Source organism: Lissotriton helveticus, chromosome 3_1 (genome assembly GCF_964261635.1).
Source record: "Lissotriton helveticus chromosome 3_1, aLisHel1.1, whole genome shotgun sequence".
Classification (NCBI taxonomy): domain Eukaryota; kingdom Metazoa; phylum Chordata; class Amphibia; order Caudata; family Salamandridae; genus Lissotriton; species Lissotriton helveticus.
This window is the reverse complement of record NC_136061.1, coordinates 171805227-171823800: the sequence shown is the minus strand read 5'-3', so window position 1 is coordinate 171823800 and position 18574 is coordinate 171805227. Positions and strand designations below refer to the sequence as shown.

The 18574-nt window shown below is 41.5% G+C and overlaps 1 protein-coding gene across 2 annotated transcripts in view; it reads left to right on the top strand.

The window, feature by feature from the left end:
- The window catches only part of RNF43 (ring finger protein 43), a 423348-nt gene that overhangs the window by 369275 nt on the left and 35499 nt on the right, over positions 1 to 18574 (top strand). The window contains exon 8 of one of the 2 annotated variants that reach the window (XM_078679486.1): positions 9454 to 10983. In XM_078679486.1, the coding sequence (XP_078535612.1) occupies positions 9454 to 10983 (1530 nt within the window). The remainder of the gene's footprint in view (positions 1 to 9453; positions 10984 to 18574) is intronic. The other variant, XM_078679487.1, reaches the window with a different exon arrangement.

The following is an 18574-nucleotide window of genomic DNA, read 5'->3' as shown; positions in this document are numbered from 1 at the left end:
CTGAGCATTGACAGTGATTCCAAAGATTCTTTAGGGAGTAAGATGGTGTCCATAGGGTTTTCCATGCCACTTTTCAATGGTTCGAATGCCACACATCCTTGTGCAGAGCCCAGTTGCTTGATTTTGGACCCCAAACTGGACGACCTAACCTAAAAGTTGCCCTAGCTCCTATAGCTTCTAATGATTAAATCAGTTGCATCTTTCTCTCTGAGTAATAAACTTGATTATCTTGTCTATTGGGCAACTCAGAGTGTCTACCAACCCAAGAGTGTACAGGAGATAGTAGTTACTTTATTCCCATTTCAGCAGCTTAGAATGTTTTCACTTAATTAAAAGTATTGATATATTCCTGCTGTATATGATAAAAACACCTGCTATATAAAGCCCGATCAACATTTAGTTGCACCTTTCACGAGCCATTTTCTTTCTTGCAAATTCCTACATGTAGCTCTGATTCTTCTTGGAATCCCACATGTTTTGTTTGAAGTGTTGTCAACCCAGGGCTAATTTGTGTAACGGTGCTGGCCAATTTCAGTGAACATCGAGATCTCTGTGTGTACTCCAGAAAAGGCGACTGAGTGGAACATCTCGAACCTCTAGGAATAAGATATGATGTAGTGCATGCCCCTGTTCAGGCATTTAGCATGAATAAACTGCTCCAAAGAAGGAAGCTTTTAGGCAGGTTCCCCTAGCAGTAGCCCACAGTTAGAGCATAGTGACAATTTCTCTGACACGTGGTATGTGTAATGCACTTCCTCTCCGTAGAATGTAAAAGCATCAAGCCACTTGGAAAATTCAAGTTACATCTTATACTACCAGGTCTGGTGTATAAACTGATGCTATTGGGCTAAAGAACCAAAATGCATTCTGTCTCTGCTTTGATGCCACATGGGAGCCTTATAGAGATTTCCAAGTGTACCTTTGCTGCAAATGAAACCAGCTTGCATGCTACTCATACAAAAGTAGGTAACAGGCTAATGGGCGCTCTGCAAAAGATTTTGGCTCTGTTAGATTCTAGATTTACTCCTTATGCTACTAGGCAGAGTAGGGAGGTTACCACACTCCCTCACTAATCTCCTGATTTCAGGAGATCCAAAACAAAAGAATTCCTGCCGAGCAAAGTTTCTTATATTACACTTTCATATATTAAGATCTCAAAATTAATATATTGTCCATAAATCAGTAAGACACTCGAATCCAGAGAATCCTTATTTATTCTCTTCACAATAGTCTTTTAAATTCAGATCAATCTTGTGAGTAGAACATCAGGCTTAATTTCGCACAGTGCAAGTTATTTGTCAACCAATTCACAATAGTCTTAATATTCAGAACAGCCTCATGAATAGTTCAATCTAGATCAGCCAACACGTGTTTCGTTGTAACAACAACTTCATCAGGGCTGCAATCCAAAAGAAACATAGTGTAAACTAACGGTATAATTACAAACATATAACGTTATGTTGAAAGTATTAAAATTATTCAATCTAGCACCTCCTAAGTGAGAGTAAAGCACAAAGTTCCCAATACTTCTGTGAATAAAAATATATCTGATGTGGATCCCAGTGTAAATTAACATTACACATCATAGACATTTGGGTCTGTCGCCTTTAACACAAATCCCTATGTTACAATTCTAAATAAATAATTAAAGTCAATTCAAAGGACTATTAAGATTTCCAAAAGTGATGTAAGAAAACCTTTCACTCCGTCCTGACAATCACCACTAATTCTAATTAGTATAAACTAAAGTATACCTAAATATCCAATTATGTACTAATCTTCATTGGTCATAATGACCATTATTTATGCAAATCCTGAAAGAAAAGATGAACGTATCTATGTGACTGTATCTTGGTCTCTGATGATAATAATATTAGTCCTCCCGAGAGTATCGCTTACCAATAAGATGGCTGGGACTCTTAATTATATATTTGAAATTGGCATATATCTTGATGTAACTGCGAAGTCTTGGTTTGCCGGTTACACTCTAAAAAATCAAGATTAGAAATCCAATATGTAAAACTAAGCTCCACGTGGCTATGATTTCTGTAAGGCATATCCTCAGTTATAAGTGCAAGTAAGCTCACCTTAAAAAAGAACGTACTCTTTTAAATCTCATTAGACGAATGCCAGTCTTGGTATCTATATATTTTTCAATTTCTGGAAGTAAAAAGAACCGTTTTTAAGGTCTATACTCCGTAATTGCAGTACAAGCATATCCTCAATTTTAAGTAAGAATTGCTCACCTAAATGACGATCTGTTCAAAATCTCAATACTCGATTGACATTCTTTAGTATCTCTATGTCTTTCGATTTCTAAAAGTGAAAATAGAAAACGTTTTCATAATCTATACTCTATATTTAGTTTAACCATTTACAACTAACGGAGGTTTAAAGCAATGGTTATGCTTACCTCGCCAGAGTTACTATCTCCTCCAACGACTTCCCGTATTCTGTCTAACCGGCGTCTATTCTAAGCGCCATCTTAAGTATGGGCTGAAAAGTTCCATGTATATCGCGTATTGAATCAGGTGGCGGCCATATTGTGTAAGTTGAAGCCACATGTTGATATTAGTGGCGGCCATCTTATGTAAGTTGCGCTGCCTAAAATGCACCGCAACGGGGACTCTCATAACGCTATTAGGATCTCAAATTATTAGTTATTCGCAATTCACTATGCTAACTTCATTTATTATTTATAATGCATATTAATATTCCGCTAATTACAAATAATAACTTCATATTTGAATAATTTTCAAAGTTAGTTCCGAACTAACTATATTAGCGTTTAGGCATTTGTAATTATATATGTATACCATGTTAAGAAATTAACGTGTAGTCGATACGCTAGGTTGGATTTACCACTCTCAGTGGCTACAGCTAAATTAGCTAGACGCTTTAAGTTATGTCGCCATATTCAAATTACAGATCGCTCCTTATTCATTGTGATCCTAAATACATAATGATATTAATAAAATTCCAAAATGTAATTTAGTGGTGACCGTCAGTGTCAGGGTTGCCGGTGCCTCACATCATTTCAATACAATTTCAAATGCAGTATATCATTACACATAACAGAAGGGGGGTTTGGAAAGCAAGTACAGAAACATCATCAGAGCTCAGCAAAAAACATAATAAGTCATTTGAAAATTAATATATAATATAATTACAATTTTTAAAAATAAGATATTTTTGCTGATACTTTCATCTCAACTATTTAATGTTCACCCAGGTAATATTGAAGCTCAGAATCTATGTTAAGCCCTTCTTCAACTGCTCTAAGGACCATAATCCATCTTGCCTCTTTCCTTCTCAAGTTAAGTAACCTGTTTCCTCCACGTCTATCTGGTGCCACTTGTTCTATACCATGGTACAGGAATTTATGCCTTTCTGTGTCATTACCATTTTGTATCAGGTGTGAGGAGATAGGATACCTGGTATCGCCATTCTTAAGTGCTCTATAGTGTTCAATCATACGTTCTCTAAGTTTCCTCACTGTGCTGCCTACATAGATTTTACCACATAGGCAAGCAATAACATAAATAACATATGATGTCTCACAGTTTATGAATGTTTCTATATGAAATGTCCCAGTGTTGTTATATTCAAAAGTTTGTACTTTCTTCTTTGCCCATCTGCATGAGCTACAGTTACCACAGTGAAAAAATCCTTTCGGGCATGTTCGAAGCCAGTCACTTTGGCTCACTGGTACTGGTAGTTTAGGATAGCTGGGACTCACTATATTGGCAAGAGACATTCCTTTTCTGTATGTTATGCTTGGACGCTCTGTCAGGAAAGGTTTCAGATCTTTATCAGAGGTAAGCATTTGCCAATATTTATTCATGATAGTAAATAGTTTATGACTTCCTATACCAAAGTTAGTTATCATTCGGATTTTCTGATTGGTCTTTGAAGCTTCCGATTTACTCTTGGGTTTCAAAGTATCAGTTCTCTGTAAATTGTTCGCCTTGCGAACAGCCTCGGTAATAACAGTATTAGGATATCCTCTGTTTTTAAATCTTTTCATCATGTCTTTAACATTAGATTGAAAGTCTACATCTTTAGAGCAGTTTCTTCTTGCTCTAATCATTTCCCCATAGGGGATTGAGTTAATTTGGCTTTTGGGGTGGCAACTATCTGCTCTAAGTAAGGCATTGCAACTGGTCTCTTTGCGAAACATTCGGCTTCCCAGTTTATTTTCCACAAAGAGCTCAATATCTAAAAAGGTCAATTTCTCCTTACTGTAATAGGTGGTAAATGACATGTTCATATCATTTGCATTCAGATATTGGAAAAATAGGTCTAATTCTTCTGATGTACCTCTCCAGAATAATAGGCAATCATCGATGAATCTACCCCAATAATATATGTGGTCGATCCATCGGCTGCCCTTTGGGCCCCAAATAAGCTCCGCCTCCAGTCTCCCCATAAAGAGGTTCGCGAAGGACGGAGCAAATTTGGAACCCATCGCAGTCCCGATCTTTTGTTTATACCAGGTAGATTCAAAAAGGAAATAGTTGTTCTCTAAAACTATTTTAGTCATCTCAAGTAGCATGGATATGTGGTTCAAATATTCCACTGGTCTATTATTTAAAAAGCTCTCAATTGCTCTTATGCCTTTCTCATGATCTATATTAGAGTAGAGAGATACTACATCAAGAGTAGCTAGGATCATGTCATTTTCCCACACTATGTCTGTCATAATATTAAGAACATGCTTCGTATCATCAATATGAGAGGGCAAATTCTGCACATATGGTCGTAGGTATGAGTCTATAAATTGTGAGAGTTTCTCGGTTGGTCCCCCTATACCGGAGATTATTGGTCTTCCTGGTGGTTTTTCCTTATTCTTATGTATCTTTGGAAGACAGTACATGCATGGGGCTTTGGGGGAATCAATTTTTAAAAAAAGATACTCGTCATGGTCAATAAGACACTCTTCATACCATCCCTTAAGTTTCTTATTTATTTGGGTCTTAATCATTTCTAAGGGATTAGATTTAATTTTCTCATAATATCTGCCATCTCTCAGTTGTGATAGAACTTCTTCATTGTAATCTTTCCGATTCATAACAACAACGTTGCCACCTTTATCAGCTCTACGAATCATAAGTTGTGGGTGGTCTGTAAGTTCACGTAATGCTTCCCTTTCATCCATTTTTAAGTTGTCTAAGAAGTACCTTTTGTGTTGATGTTCCCTTCTGATCAAATTATCTATCTCTAGATTAACAGATTTATAAAAGGCATCTACCACATTACCCGTAGATAGTTGGGGTGTCCACTTGGATTTCTCTTTAAAACCACTTTTAGATGATAAGCTAGGATTTATTTCAAGATCAATTAAAAGAGAGTTCATAGTGATAGGATCTTCTTCTGACTCCGTTAGAGATAACAAGAGTTTCGTATCATGAAGTTCTTGAATAGTAAGTTCACTAAAAACTGGTTTACTCAGCGATTTAACTGCAATATCATCTCTATTAGAGAAGAATTTTTTAAGTTTCAGCAAGCGAACAAATTTATACAGATCAATCTTAGTAGTGTACCAATCTGTTTTTTTAGTGGGACAGAATCCAAAACCTTTTTTAAGTATTCTATTCATGCTTTCAGACAACTGTATAGATGAAAGGTTGATTACCTCAATTTCATTAGTACCTGTAGTCACTTCCTCCATGATCTCAGTCTCTCCTTCATCCCTGGGGCTACTTCTCCTGCGTTTGCCCCGTCTCCCCCTTCTTGTCTTCCTGTTTGGTTGATACCAAATCTCTCTCCTATGTTCCGGTTGCTTTTTCTTATTCTTTGAACTTCCACTAAAAAAGTATTATTGGAAGTAAGAGTTTCTCCAGAAGGGACAATGGGAGCCTCAGTATTATCATCATTGGTAGACAGGCTACTCGTAGAGGTATTAACTACCGAACTTAAAGGGGTAGTGGTTCTAGTTTTACCTTGCCCCTTTGGGAATAAATAATCATATTTGCGGGCAAAGGTAAATACCCTACCTGCTAGATAATCTTGTTCGTCTCTTTTAATTTTGCGTGCTTTCCTTCTCTTGATATCTGCCTGTATATTTGCCAGTATCTCGTCCAATTTGTTATAATTTTTAATAGTTGCTTCTGGAAGATTAAGTTGTTTAATTTCATCTTCAACAGTTTGTATTTCTATCAATAATTTCGCAATTTTGCGTTCAGCATTATCTATAAGAATTCTAATCAGGTTACTCGAGCTAGTCGTTAGTTCGTGCTCCCACTTGTCAAGTAAATCTGGTTCCAAGTCTTCATATGCTGGTAAAATGGATGATCTTAATCCTCTCGGAATTCGATTAAGGGTGAGGTACTGCTTAAGTGTTACTGCATCCCACCATTTATTAAGTTCCACTATTTTCAGCCGTTCAAGTTTTACAAATTTGGCTCTCAGACCCTCTTGTTTGGTGTGTGAAGTAGAGGCTACTGCTACATTTATAGAGGAGCCTATGCTTAGATTTTTAAATAGATCTTGTGCTTCTTGTTCACGGTTCATGATTATTATAAGCCACAAGCGGCAGCCCTACCTAATTAGTAATACAAAAGTAGGTAACAGGCTAATGGGCGCTCTGCAAAAGATTTTGGCTCTGTTAGATTCTAGATTTACTCCTTATGCTACTAGGCAGAGTAGGGAGGTTACCACACTCCCTCACTAATCTCCTGATTCCAGGAGATCCAAAACAAAAGAATTCCTGCCGAGCAAAGTTTCTTATATTACACTTTCATATATTAAGATCTCAAAATTAATATATTGTCCATAAATCAGTAAGACACTCGAATCCAGAGAATCCTTATTTATTCTCTTCACAATAGTCTTTTAAATTCAGATCAATCTTGTGAGTAGAACATCAGGCTTAATTTCGCACAGTGCAAGTTATTTGTCAACCAATTCACAATAGTCTTAATATTCAGAACAGCCTCATGAATAGTTCAATCTAGATCAGCCAACACGTGTTTCGTTGTAACAACAACTTCATCAGGGCTGCAATCCAAAAGAAACATAGTGTAAACTAACGGTATAATTACAAACATATAACGTTATGTTGAAAGTATTAAAATTATTCAATCTAGCACCTCCTAAGTGAGAGTAAAGCACAAAGTTCCCAATACTTCTGTGAATAAAAATATATCTGATGTGGATCCCAGTGTAAATTAACATTACACATCATAGACATTTGGGTCTGTCGCCTTTAACACAAATCCCTATGTTACAATTCTAAATAAATAATTAAAGTCAATTCAAAGGACTATTAAGATTTCCAAAAGTGATGTAAGAAAACCTTTCACTCCGTCCTACTCACTTGCAAGTAGCTCACTGTCACCCAAACATTCCTTTGGAGAGCAGATATCAAGAATGCAGATGCAATTAACAAACCTGACCCTGACACAGATTTCAATGAAAGACCCCTCCTTTTTTGTTTTAAAAAAAAAAAAGTCCTGTGCTACAGTATTACCTGATCAAATTGTAGTATTCTCGGGGAGTATCCAAAGGACATCTAAAAGAGGCCAAAGGGTAATTTTTTATATATTGAAAACCTTCAACCCTTCTGCATTCATATTTCATACGTGTCATACATGAACAAATGAATTCAACTTTCGAAGCTCTCTTTCTGTGCTGCCCTCTTTACTTCCAGTCAGCACAGAAGTATGAGGCTCCCAATTAATATGCATTTTTTAAAGATTAGCTTGATGGACATACGGATGGTGTAAACTGTTGTCTGCAAATTCCCTTTCTCAAATGGAAGAACGTTTAGCAGAATATGTTGATGGGATAGAAGCATCAGAGGCATGCCAGATGTAAACATGATCAACAATTGGTCACAAATCAAGCATTGAGACTATTTAATCTGTAAACTTAGCTGTAAGTAACAGCCTTGGAGGTAAGCACGGCTTCAGATTTCAAGATTGAGCTCTGTAGTGGAGAGCAAACAATTTGCAGTGCTTTTTATGACACAACTCTTTTTGGACATTCTGTCTACTAAGTGTGTTTAAATGAGATATTATCCTTGCTTTGAAAAATTCATCATTGCCTTCAGGTCCTTTGATGGGCCAACTAGTATGGGCAGAGCAGGAAGAAGAGAATAGGTGAGTTGTAAGTCCTCATCTAAAAGCAAACCAGCTTGATACTCCACTGACCCTGCTCCACATGCAGCACTTGAATGAAAGGAAAAGTAATCAATAGTCTATCAAAAAGGAGTGTTTTAGCCCACTAATTTTTTGGTAACAAGTTGTTCAGTCCTTTCTTTTAAATGGCGAATGTAACGGCCATTTAATAAGTATGACAGACCGCATACAGCCTGTTCAGAGTCCCTCCTGATTCCAAAGAAAACTTTTACTGGACCTATCAACATCCTGCCACATACCACTCAGAAAGTGCCATGATAAATTTCTGATTCTTGCTTCCAAATGTGCGTAATTTCATGAAGCTGACTCCAAATGCATTATACCACATCAGTTTATAGACCCATCTAATTGATTTACATTTACCATTGCCTCGTTGATTTACTAAACTTAGGTCCCAAGCAGGACCAAGCCTTGAAGACATCCAATAGTTTAATTTTGTTTTCGAAGTACTCTGGGAAACAACTGTTTTTAAAACAATCATGTTTTTCTCCCGGTCATCTTTTCAATTTCCAGATCTACATGTCCTGAGAAACCACCTAGGATCTTGTATATCAATATGTAACACGTATTGCAAATGCCACTATAATGTACACATGTGCAAGGCTAGAAGACTTTCTAAGAACCAATGGTCATATAATGGTAAGCAAGGGTGACCGACAGCCTGAGGCCTCCCAATGTAAGAAGAGATGAAGTCCTTGTATCCCATTGTGCCCAGCTTCAGAGCCTGTCGCAGCTATATATCGTAATGGCAGGCTTACAAATTCATTTACTTTTAAAGGACTGACCGTCTCCTCAAAGCTACGAACATTGTAAATGGTCTGGTTTGCAACGTGAGGTGATATTGTTAAATGTGCAAGGATCCCTGGTGTAGACCTTGATGTGAAGTCATGACATCGAACATGCCACTTCTACTTATGTTATCCAGAACACCAATTGTCCCTTAAACCTCACGCTCTGTAGAAGTGGTAGTTTACAGAATATTTAAACATTTAAATATAGCTTTCTGCAACTTAATTAAAATAGTTGGCCTAGTATATATCAAGTCTGACCTGTGGGTCTGCCTTTGATTAATAATTGTAAAGTATTTTGGCTTGGCTCTGTTTTGTCATGGGCTAACTGTATCTTACATAATTTTAAAGTTTGTGACTTGCCTTCCCCATCTTGCTTCCAGCTCTTTTGCAGACGCCATTTTCCTGTAGGCTGGTCAAATTACACTATTTACTTTTTGTTTTAACATGTTTATATTGGCAAACAGCTTGTAGAGGTATCAAAACGCAAGTTTGAAGTTCTAAACTGCTGTTCTTTTTCTCAGCAGGTGATTTGAATGCAGGACGGATGCCAGCACAGCGTCAGGGGGTGCAGCTCTGGAGACGCTATCCTGGCCAAGCACGCTTACATCGTTCACAGACTGAAGCTAATCCACAGACCTACCCCCAAGGGATGATGGCGCCATCAGCTACTGTTCCTACATCAACTGTACCATTACTCTTCTCCTCTGAGGTTTCGCAGCTAGACGTGGGATCCCTGCGCTATCTTCCTTATACGGCACAGGCATCGCATCGTCGGTGCACACAGTACAGGCATTCTACTCAAGGGGGGCAGCCAAGACCGCACCGGAGAATGTCACACTGGGGAGGGACTCCTTTGCCCCACAGGACTTGCTCACAGCATTATCGAACAAGTTGCCCTGGATCAAGGACAGAATCAGCCAGGCAGCACACCAACACCTCAATTAGTCATGGGCAAGATGGCAGCTGCTCTGGAGACAGCTTTCGAACTGAGCACAGTGGTTACCTTGCTGACAGCCCAGGCAGTGACTCCAGCTCTGGTCCCTGCCATGGCTCCTCTAGTGATTCTGTTCAAAACTGTACTGATGTCAGTCTTCAGGGAGTGTATGGGAGCCATTCCACCGTTCGCAGCTCTCTTAGCAGTGACTATGATTCTCACATCTACTGTGGGCCAGAAACTCCAGCCGTGAACAATGCTTCTGACCTGCCTCGGAGGGGAAGCTGGTCTCACTCTGTGGAATCGATCCATGAGTTCGGGACCCAAGCAGACAGCCAGTTTTCCAGCCACATTCACTATCATCACCACCGGCATCATCACTATGAAAAGAGTTCCCCATGTCCACCAGGAATAGCTGATCAGAACCTTACTCAACATGCCAAAAAGGTTCCGCGAGCTTCCGGGACCAGGGCTGGCTCTAGAACCACTCGAGATAGTGGCACCCGGGCAAAAACGAAAGCAGAAAAAACACAGCACTGTCCCAAGCTGGTAGATAACAGCATGGTGTCGAAGAATGCACTTCACTCAAGAAAGCCCCGCTTGAAGCAGGGCAAAGACTTCGCAAGGAACACTTCCCGTTTGCCGGATGTGCAGAACTTTGATGGAAGGGGCATTGTTCACTCTGATGTTGCCGGATCAACGCACTTTCCAAGGACACAGAAATGGGCAAACAGTCGACACCACAGGCGGAAAAGGAGCTGTCCTCCTGAGCCTACTGTGCCTTCACACATTCCAGACAATTTGGCCATGCCAGAGGAATGCACTGTTCATATCCACTATGGCCATAACCCTAGCTACTGCTGTCAATCTGCTGGCCAACCCCCAGTGCCCTTACTGTTGAATGCCAGGATTGCCGGGGATATTCCAATGCGCTGCTGCTCACGACCTCATGTGGTTTGGGAGCGACGAGCCTCGCACACAGATCCTGAGCCTCAGTGTGAGAAAGCACCGGAAGCCTGTAAACCCACATTCCCAGCGGATTTATCAGGAGCGTGGGCCACGGGTAATGGGGCACTGGGCTACCCTTGTCAGTCATCTCTGCAACAAGAGTGGTGGGGTGAGTTAAAGTAATGCTGACTTTACCTCATAGCACCTCTAGTAACTTTATTGTACCAATAATGTATGTGTGTAACTGTTTGCTACAGTTTTGCTGTCAGCAGTGACGCAAACATGAGAAAGGACAAGGTTTTCGTTTTTCAAGAGGTTTTGGCAGGTGTCAGAGGTGTACCCAAAGGGGTATTACATAATCTAGCAATGATGATGCTCTTTTAGTGGAATGCTCTTGTTCTGTGACTGGAGAGTGGGTCTGATTATGCAGAATTGTGTGCAACAAACATAGGACAGGTGGTTCATATGGAGAGATTTGGTCTATTAAGATACACCCTTGAGAAAAACTTGACCCTAGTCCATTTCCAAAGGAGATTGGAGATTCTTGGCTTGAAAGAGAACCTCACAGAATGGATGTAAGTGCTTGTAGATGTCATAAAGTTATGTGATAAATTCTGTGTGTCCGGCTTCACAGTGGCTTTTCAGCATGCTCTTCAAGATTGAGACAGCTGGAGCTTGCCTATGCTGAGTGGGAATTATGTTCCAGGTTTTAACCCCTTCAGTGCTAATGACAAGGGTAACTCGTCATGGAGTTTCCATTGATTTCAATGGAAATTACATTGAAGTGGTACCAGATGCTTAGCATCCAAGTGGTTAATAGTGTCTACTGAGAAAAAGAAAGTTCAGGTGAGTGTTTTTTTGTGAAGAGTGGGACTTCTACTCTCAAGTTAACTTTGCTTCTGAGTTTTCTAGAACCACTCTAATGTTCAGTCTGTCGGCTAGGTACTTGGGGTATTTAAATGTACCAGCTTCTAAGTCAACCTTGCTGTTTTAAAGGCACATTTTGCTTCTCACAGTAATCATCTTAATGAGGCTAGTAATAGTGTGATATTATCAAATGTGCTCTATTTTGTGATTAGCTCCGTCATTGTGTGTAGTACTGCACGTGCGGCATGTCCCCCCTGCCCTCCAAAAGTCCAGATAAACCGTTATGCTATCACTAGGACTGCAGTTTTGAGGTCATCCTCTGCTATGGATGGTTTCCAATATGTGAGTGGTCTTAGTTTATAGTTTTTTCTGGTTACGTTCTTGGATTGCAGATTGCAGCTTTTATCAAGGTTGAAGCCAAGTGATTTTGCAAATTTAACTATTTGAGGTTTCAAACCATTTTCATGTAGGGTGTTAAGCGAGGTATCCTTCAACATGGGGAGAGGATGTAGCCTTACGGATAGAGCTGTCGACCTTGAAGCTGGGGAACCAGGTTCGAGTCTCGGCAACCGCGTTTAACATCCTGTGATTCTGGGCAAATCACTTAATCTCCCTGTGCATAACAAAAATGAATGTGTTCTTGTGTAATGGAACTGGTGCTCATGTAAAGCGCTCTGATACCGGATATCTTCGGGTCTAGTTTGCGCTATATAAAACTCATAAAAAAAAAAAATATAATAATAATTTTTTTAAAACATGGATTCCTCTTCGGGATTGATTAGTCGCAGTTCTATTTTGCTATTTTTGAAGTTTATGTGCCTGCCACTCATCCATTATTGTTTTTTGCAGATAGAATTAGACATTTGGGAACTGATCTTGGGCGAATAAAGTTTATATCTGGTTCCTTCAAGAGTTTTTCCACTGTTTATACAGAGGGGCACTAGAGGTTGATTCCCATGGGGACTAAACATTATGATGGGATGTAGCTTGAAATGGATTAATTGATTTCTCACATTGTTTTGTTTCAAAAGTTACAGCCCAAATCGTACAAGCGATACAGAAAAGGGGGTGGTGATGAACAGAGTGTCTGAATTAAGCAGACCACTCTTACCCAGTCCAAAGATCAGGGCTTGATCCATCACCGTTATTTATCTCACTGCCCCATCCCAGCTCAGAACCTGGCTATATGCAAATTAGTCTGTCCCTGGCCCAGTGCATCATGGGAACAGGGCAGACCAAACTACCAAGCCAATTCTTCACCAGAAAGGAGACAAGCTACCGGGGACCGGTTTCTGGCATTTCAGCCTCTTTGGCCCGGCTTGCTTGAATCCTGATGGAGCAGTGAGAAAGGGACTCATGTCTGAGTATACCCTGCCACACCTATAGTGGCCAAAAACGATACAGAAAAGGGGGTGGTGATGAACAGAGTGTCTGAATTAAGCAGACCACTCTTACCCAGTCCAAAGATCAGGGCTTGATCCATCACCGTTATTTATCTCACTGCCCCATCCCAGCTCAGAACCTGGCTATATGCAAATTAGTCTGTCCCTGGCCCAGTGCACCATGGGAATAGGGCAGACCAAACTACCAAGCCAATTCTTCACCAGAAAGGAGACAAGCTACCGGGGACCGGTTTCTGGCATTTCAGCCTCTTCGGCCCGGCTTGCTTGAATCCTGATGGAGCAGTGAGAAAGGGACTCATGTCTGAGTATACCCTGCCACACCTATAGTGGCCAAAAACGATACAGAAAAGGGGGTGGTGATGAACAGAGTATCTGAATTAAGCAGACCACTCTTACCCAGTCCAAAGATCAGGGCTTGATCCATCACCGTTATTTATCTCACTGCCCCATCCCAGCTCAGAACCTGGCTATATGCAAATTAGTCTGTCCCTGGCCCAGTGCATCATGGGAACAGGGCAGACCAAACTACCAAGCCAATTCTTCACCAGAAAGGAGACAAGCTGCCGGGGACCGGTTTCTGGCATTTCAGCCTCTTCGGCCCGGCTTGCTTGAATCCTGATGGAGCAGTGAGAAAGGGACTCATGTCTGAGTATACCCTGCCACACCTATAGTGGCCAAAAACGATACAGAAAAGGGGGTGGTGATGAACAGAGTGTCTGAATTAAGCAGACCACTCTTACCCAGTCCAAAGATCAGGGCTTGATCCATCACCGTTATTTATCTCACTGCCCCATCCCAGCTCAGAACCTGGCTATATGCAAATTAGTCTGTCCCTGGCCCAGTGCATCATGGGAACAGGGCAGACCAAACTACCAAGCCAATTCTTCACCAGAAAGGAGACAAGCTACCGGGGACCGGTTTCTGGCATTTCAGCCTCTTCGGCCCGGCTTGCTTGAATCCTGATGGAGCAGTGAGAAAGGGACTCATGTCTGAGTATACCCTGCCACACCTATAGTGGCCAAAAACGATACAGAAAAGGGGGTGGTGATGAACAGAGTGTCTGAATTAAGCAGACCACTCTTACCCAGTCCAAAGATCAGGGCTTGATCCATCACCGTTATTTATCTCACTGCCCCATCCCAGCTCAGAACCTGGCTATATGCAAATTAGTCTGTCCCTGGCCCAGTGCATCATGGGAACAGGGCAGACCAAACTACCAAGCCAATTCTTCACCAGAAAGGAGACCAGCTACCGGGGACCGGTTTCTGGCATTTCAGCCTCTTCGGCCCGGCTTGCTTGAATCCTGATGGAGCAGTGAGAAAGGGACTCATGTCTGAGTATACCCTTCCACACCTATAGTGGCCAAAAACGATACAGAAAAGGGGGTGGTGATGAACAGAGTGTCTGAATTAAGCAGACCACTCTTACCCAGTCCAAAGATCAGGGCTTGATCCATCACCGTTATTTATCTCACTGCCCCATCCCAGCTCAGAACCTGGCTATATGCAAATTAGTCTGTCCCTGGCCCAGTGCATCATGGGAACAGGGCAGACCAAACTACCAAGCCAATTCTTCACCAGAAAGGAGACAAGCTACCGGGGACCGGTTTCTGGCATTTCAGCCTCTTCGGCCCGGCTTGCTTGAATCCTGATGGAGCAGTGAGAAAGGGACTCATGTCTGAGTATACCCTGCCACACCTATAGTGGCCAAAAACGATACAGAAAAGGGGGTGGTGATGAACAGAGTGTCTGAATTAAGCAGACCACTCTTACCCAGTCCAAAGATCAGGGCTTGATCCATCACCGTTATTTATCTCACTGCCCCATCCCAGCTCAGAACCTGGCTATATGCAAATTAGTCTGTCCCTGGCCCAGTGCATCATGGGAACAGGGCAGACCAAACTACCAAGCCAATTCTTCACCAGAAAGGAGACAAGCTACCGGGGACCGGTTTCTGGCATTTCAGCCTCTTCGGCCCGGCTTGCTTGAATCCTGATGGAGCAGTGAGAAAGGGACTCATGTCTGAGTATACCCTGCCACACCTATAGTGGCCAAAAACGATACAGAAACCGGTCCCCGGAAGCTTGTTTCCTTCCCAGTGTAAGAATTGGCTTTTGTAGTCTGGTCTGCCCTGTTCCCATGATGCACTGGGCCAGGGACAGACTAATTTGCATACAGCCAGGTTCTGAAACTGGGATGGTGCAATGAGCTAAAAAACGGTGTTGGATTTAGCCCTGATTTTTTGACTGGGTGAGAGTACTCTGCTTAATTCAGAGACTCTGTCCATCACCACCCCTTGTTGTAAATAATTTTGTCCACCCTAAGCGTGGAAGGGTATACTCAGATGTGAGTCCCTTGCTCATTGCACCATCAGGATTCAAGCAAGCCGGGCCGAAGACGGCTGTAATGCCAGAAACCGGTCCCCGGAAGCTTGTTTCCTTCCCAGTGTAAGAATTGGCTTTTGTAGTCTGGTCTGCCCTGTTCCCATGATGCACTGGGCCAGGGACAGACTAATTTGCATACAGCCAGGTTCTGAAACTGGGATGGTGCAATGAGCTAAAAAACGGTGTTGGATTTAGCCCTGATCTTTTGACTGGGTGAGAGTACTCTGCTTAATTCAGAGACTCTGTCCATCACCACCCCTTGTTGTAAATAATTTTGTCCACCCTAAGCGTGGAAGGGTATACTCAGATGTGAGTCCCTTGCTCATTGCACCATCAGGATTCAAGCAAGCCGGGCCGAAGACGGCTGTATTGCCAGAAACCGGTCCCCGGAAGCTTGTTTCCTTCCCAGTGTAAGAATTGGCTTTTGTAGTCTGGTCTGCCCTGTTCCCATGATGCACTGGGCCAGGGACAGACTAATTTGCATACAGCCAGGTTCTGAAACTGGGATGGTGCAATGAGCTAAAAAACGGTGTTGGATTTAGCCCTGATCTTTTGACTGGGTGAGAGTACTCTGCTTAATTCAGAGACTCTGTCCATCACCACCCCTTGTTGTAAATAATTTTGTCCACCCTAAGCGTGGAAGGGTATACTCAGATGTGAGTCCCTTGCTCATTGCACCATCAGGATTCAAGCAAGCCGGGCCGAAGACGGCTGTAATGCCAGAAACCGGTCCCCGGAAGCTTGTTTCCTTCCCAGTGTAAGAATTGGCTTTTGTAGTCTGGTCTGCCCTGTTCCCATGATGCACTGGGCCAGGGACAGACTAATTTGCATACAGCCAGGTTCTGAAACTGGGATGGTGCAATGAGCTAAAAAACGGTGTTGGATTTAGCCCTGATCTTTTGACTGGGTGAGAGTACTCTGCTTAATTCAGAGACTCTGTCCATCACCACCCCTTGTTGTAAATCAAATCGTACAAGGACATCTCTTTAAAAGTCCATTCTTTTGTACAGGATGGATGCTGTTGTTTGTTCAGGAGGATGCCATTGTTGATGGTGTCAAAAGCTGATGGCAATGTCCGTATTAGTAGGCAGTTTTCATTTTTGTCAATCATCCAGATGATATGCACGAGATAGGGCGAATGATCGCCATCTTTATTTATTTTGCACTTAGACCCTGGGGCAAACACGTGCTTTGATCATTTTCTGGTAGGCCTAGGAACAAAAAAGTATTGATGGCCTTTCTGAATGGAGTACATTGTTTCTTAAGCGGTAAATGATCATTCCGGAGACTGCTAGCCTGTGTTGAAAATGTCTGTCCCCAAGAATAGACTGTTGAAGATGAAATGGTAAAGAATTGGTTTGCCACTTGTTTGAAAGATGCAAAGCGCACAGTTTTTGAGGAAATTTAGAGCCTTACCATAAATAAATTTCTGCATTGTAGGATCTTCATTGATAGTAATAAACGCTTGAATAATTCCGTGTGCGTGTGTGTACACCCTGTTACACCCTTTTGCATGGTTATTTTTTTATGGAAACATCATCCTAGAATGTCGTTATCCATAGGTTTGTGTTTCGGTCTTTGAAATTGAAACCTAATAGGGACCTCATTTTTTTCCCCTCAATGTTCAAAATAGTTGTCCAGATTCACTTCATAGAATTGCATTGCAGCATTCAAAACGGTAGAGAAAAACATCTTCCAGCAGAGAACATGAAAATAAGGCAGCCTGGTAGGCTTACATTTAAAATTGAAAAAATAGCCTGTACCTTTAAGAACCCCGGAAGCTCCACTTTCCAGAGTACTTTTTACCTACAGTTACCCCCCAGTTACCCCCCAGAGTCAGTTGTTTTTTTCAGCGTGTGAGAGAAGGAACACAATATCTCCAAAATCTTCCTCTTTCCATTCAGGTGGCATTTTTACCTGATTCATTCGACATCTTTATTCATCTGATGACAAGTACAACATTTGTTATTGGTGTCAGTCTTATTTTTTTCAGTCAGAATGCCATTTCCCTAAGTGCCCCTCATGTGAGAGAAAGTAAGTATGTGGGGTTTGTCTTCCTCTTCCTCCCTGACATTGTGTGAGTGAATGTGACATCTGTAAGAAGATTTTAAAAAGAACCTTAAAAACCAAAATGTTATCAGAATAGAATGCATTTTAGAGAACATGAGGGCAGAAGAAATAAGGAGGAGGAGGGTGGAAAGAATAGCCTGCCTCTGTTTTTTTACCACCTGCTAATAAAGACCACCAGAAAGGGAGGTCTAGGGATAGAAGATCGAGTAGCAAGGGAAGATGAGGATGCCTCACTGTCCGGATGAGGAAGCCCTTCTGAATAAAAATACACACCACCCTGCCTGAGAGTTTTTACCCTTACCAGGATGAAGAAAAGATCATGACTCAAATAGACAATACCATCACAGTGTAATATACCAACAAGCAAGCACTTGGTCTTGGCCAGAGGGGTCACACTGACCACAAAACACATCTCAGGAACTCTGAACCCGGAAGTGGATATTCCCAGTTGACATCACTAGGCAAACCATAATTGAATCCTGAATGACGAAGTGCCTATGAACCAGCCTCAAATAATGGGGATTCCCAACATACTTATTCACCACAGCAAAATAAATTAAAATGATTAGACTTTGCATCCAGGGCACCAAAACGGAACTCAGCGGGAAATGCCCTTTTGGTCAGTTGGTTATCACTATTTGTCTACAACTTCACGCCCAATCCCACTTGTACCATTGGGGATTATAAAGCGTCTCAAATCCAAAATAAAAAACAGACCGTGGTGATACCTGGACTATCTAGCTCGATCATTCATACATCATAGACCAGATCTTCCGAACAGACTTCAGTGCCAAATCAACACCAGAGCCTACAGCCCTTAGATTATGGCTGCATAGCTTCTAACAGACAGAACAGACATCAAAGTCTTCTTCAGGAATGCATGGAGAGTCTTAAAAAACCTAAATGTTCATCGACTAGATAATGCTACTCACTAAATTGGAAGAGATTCTGCTTATGGTGCCACAATAAAGGTCACAATCCTATTTCATGCCAAGTACTTCTCTCTTACTTGCTTCTTCTAGCCAAATAAATACACC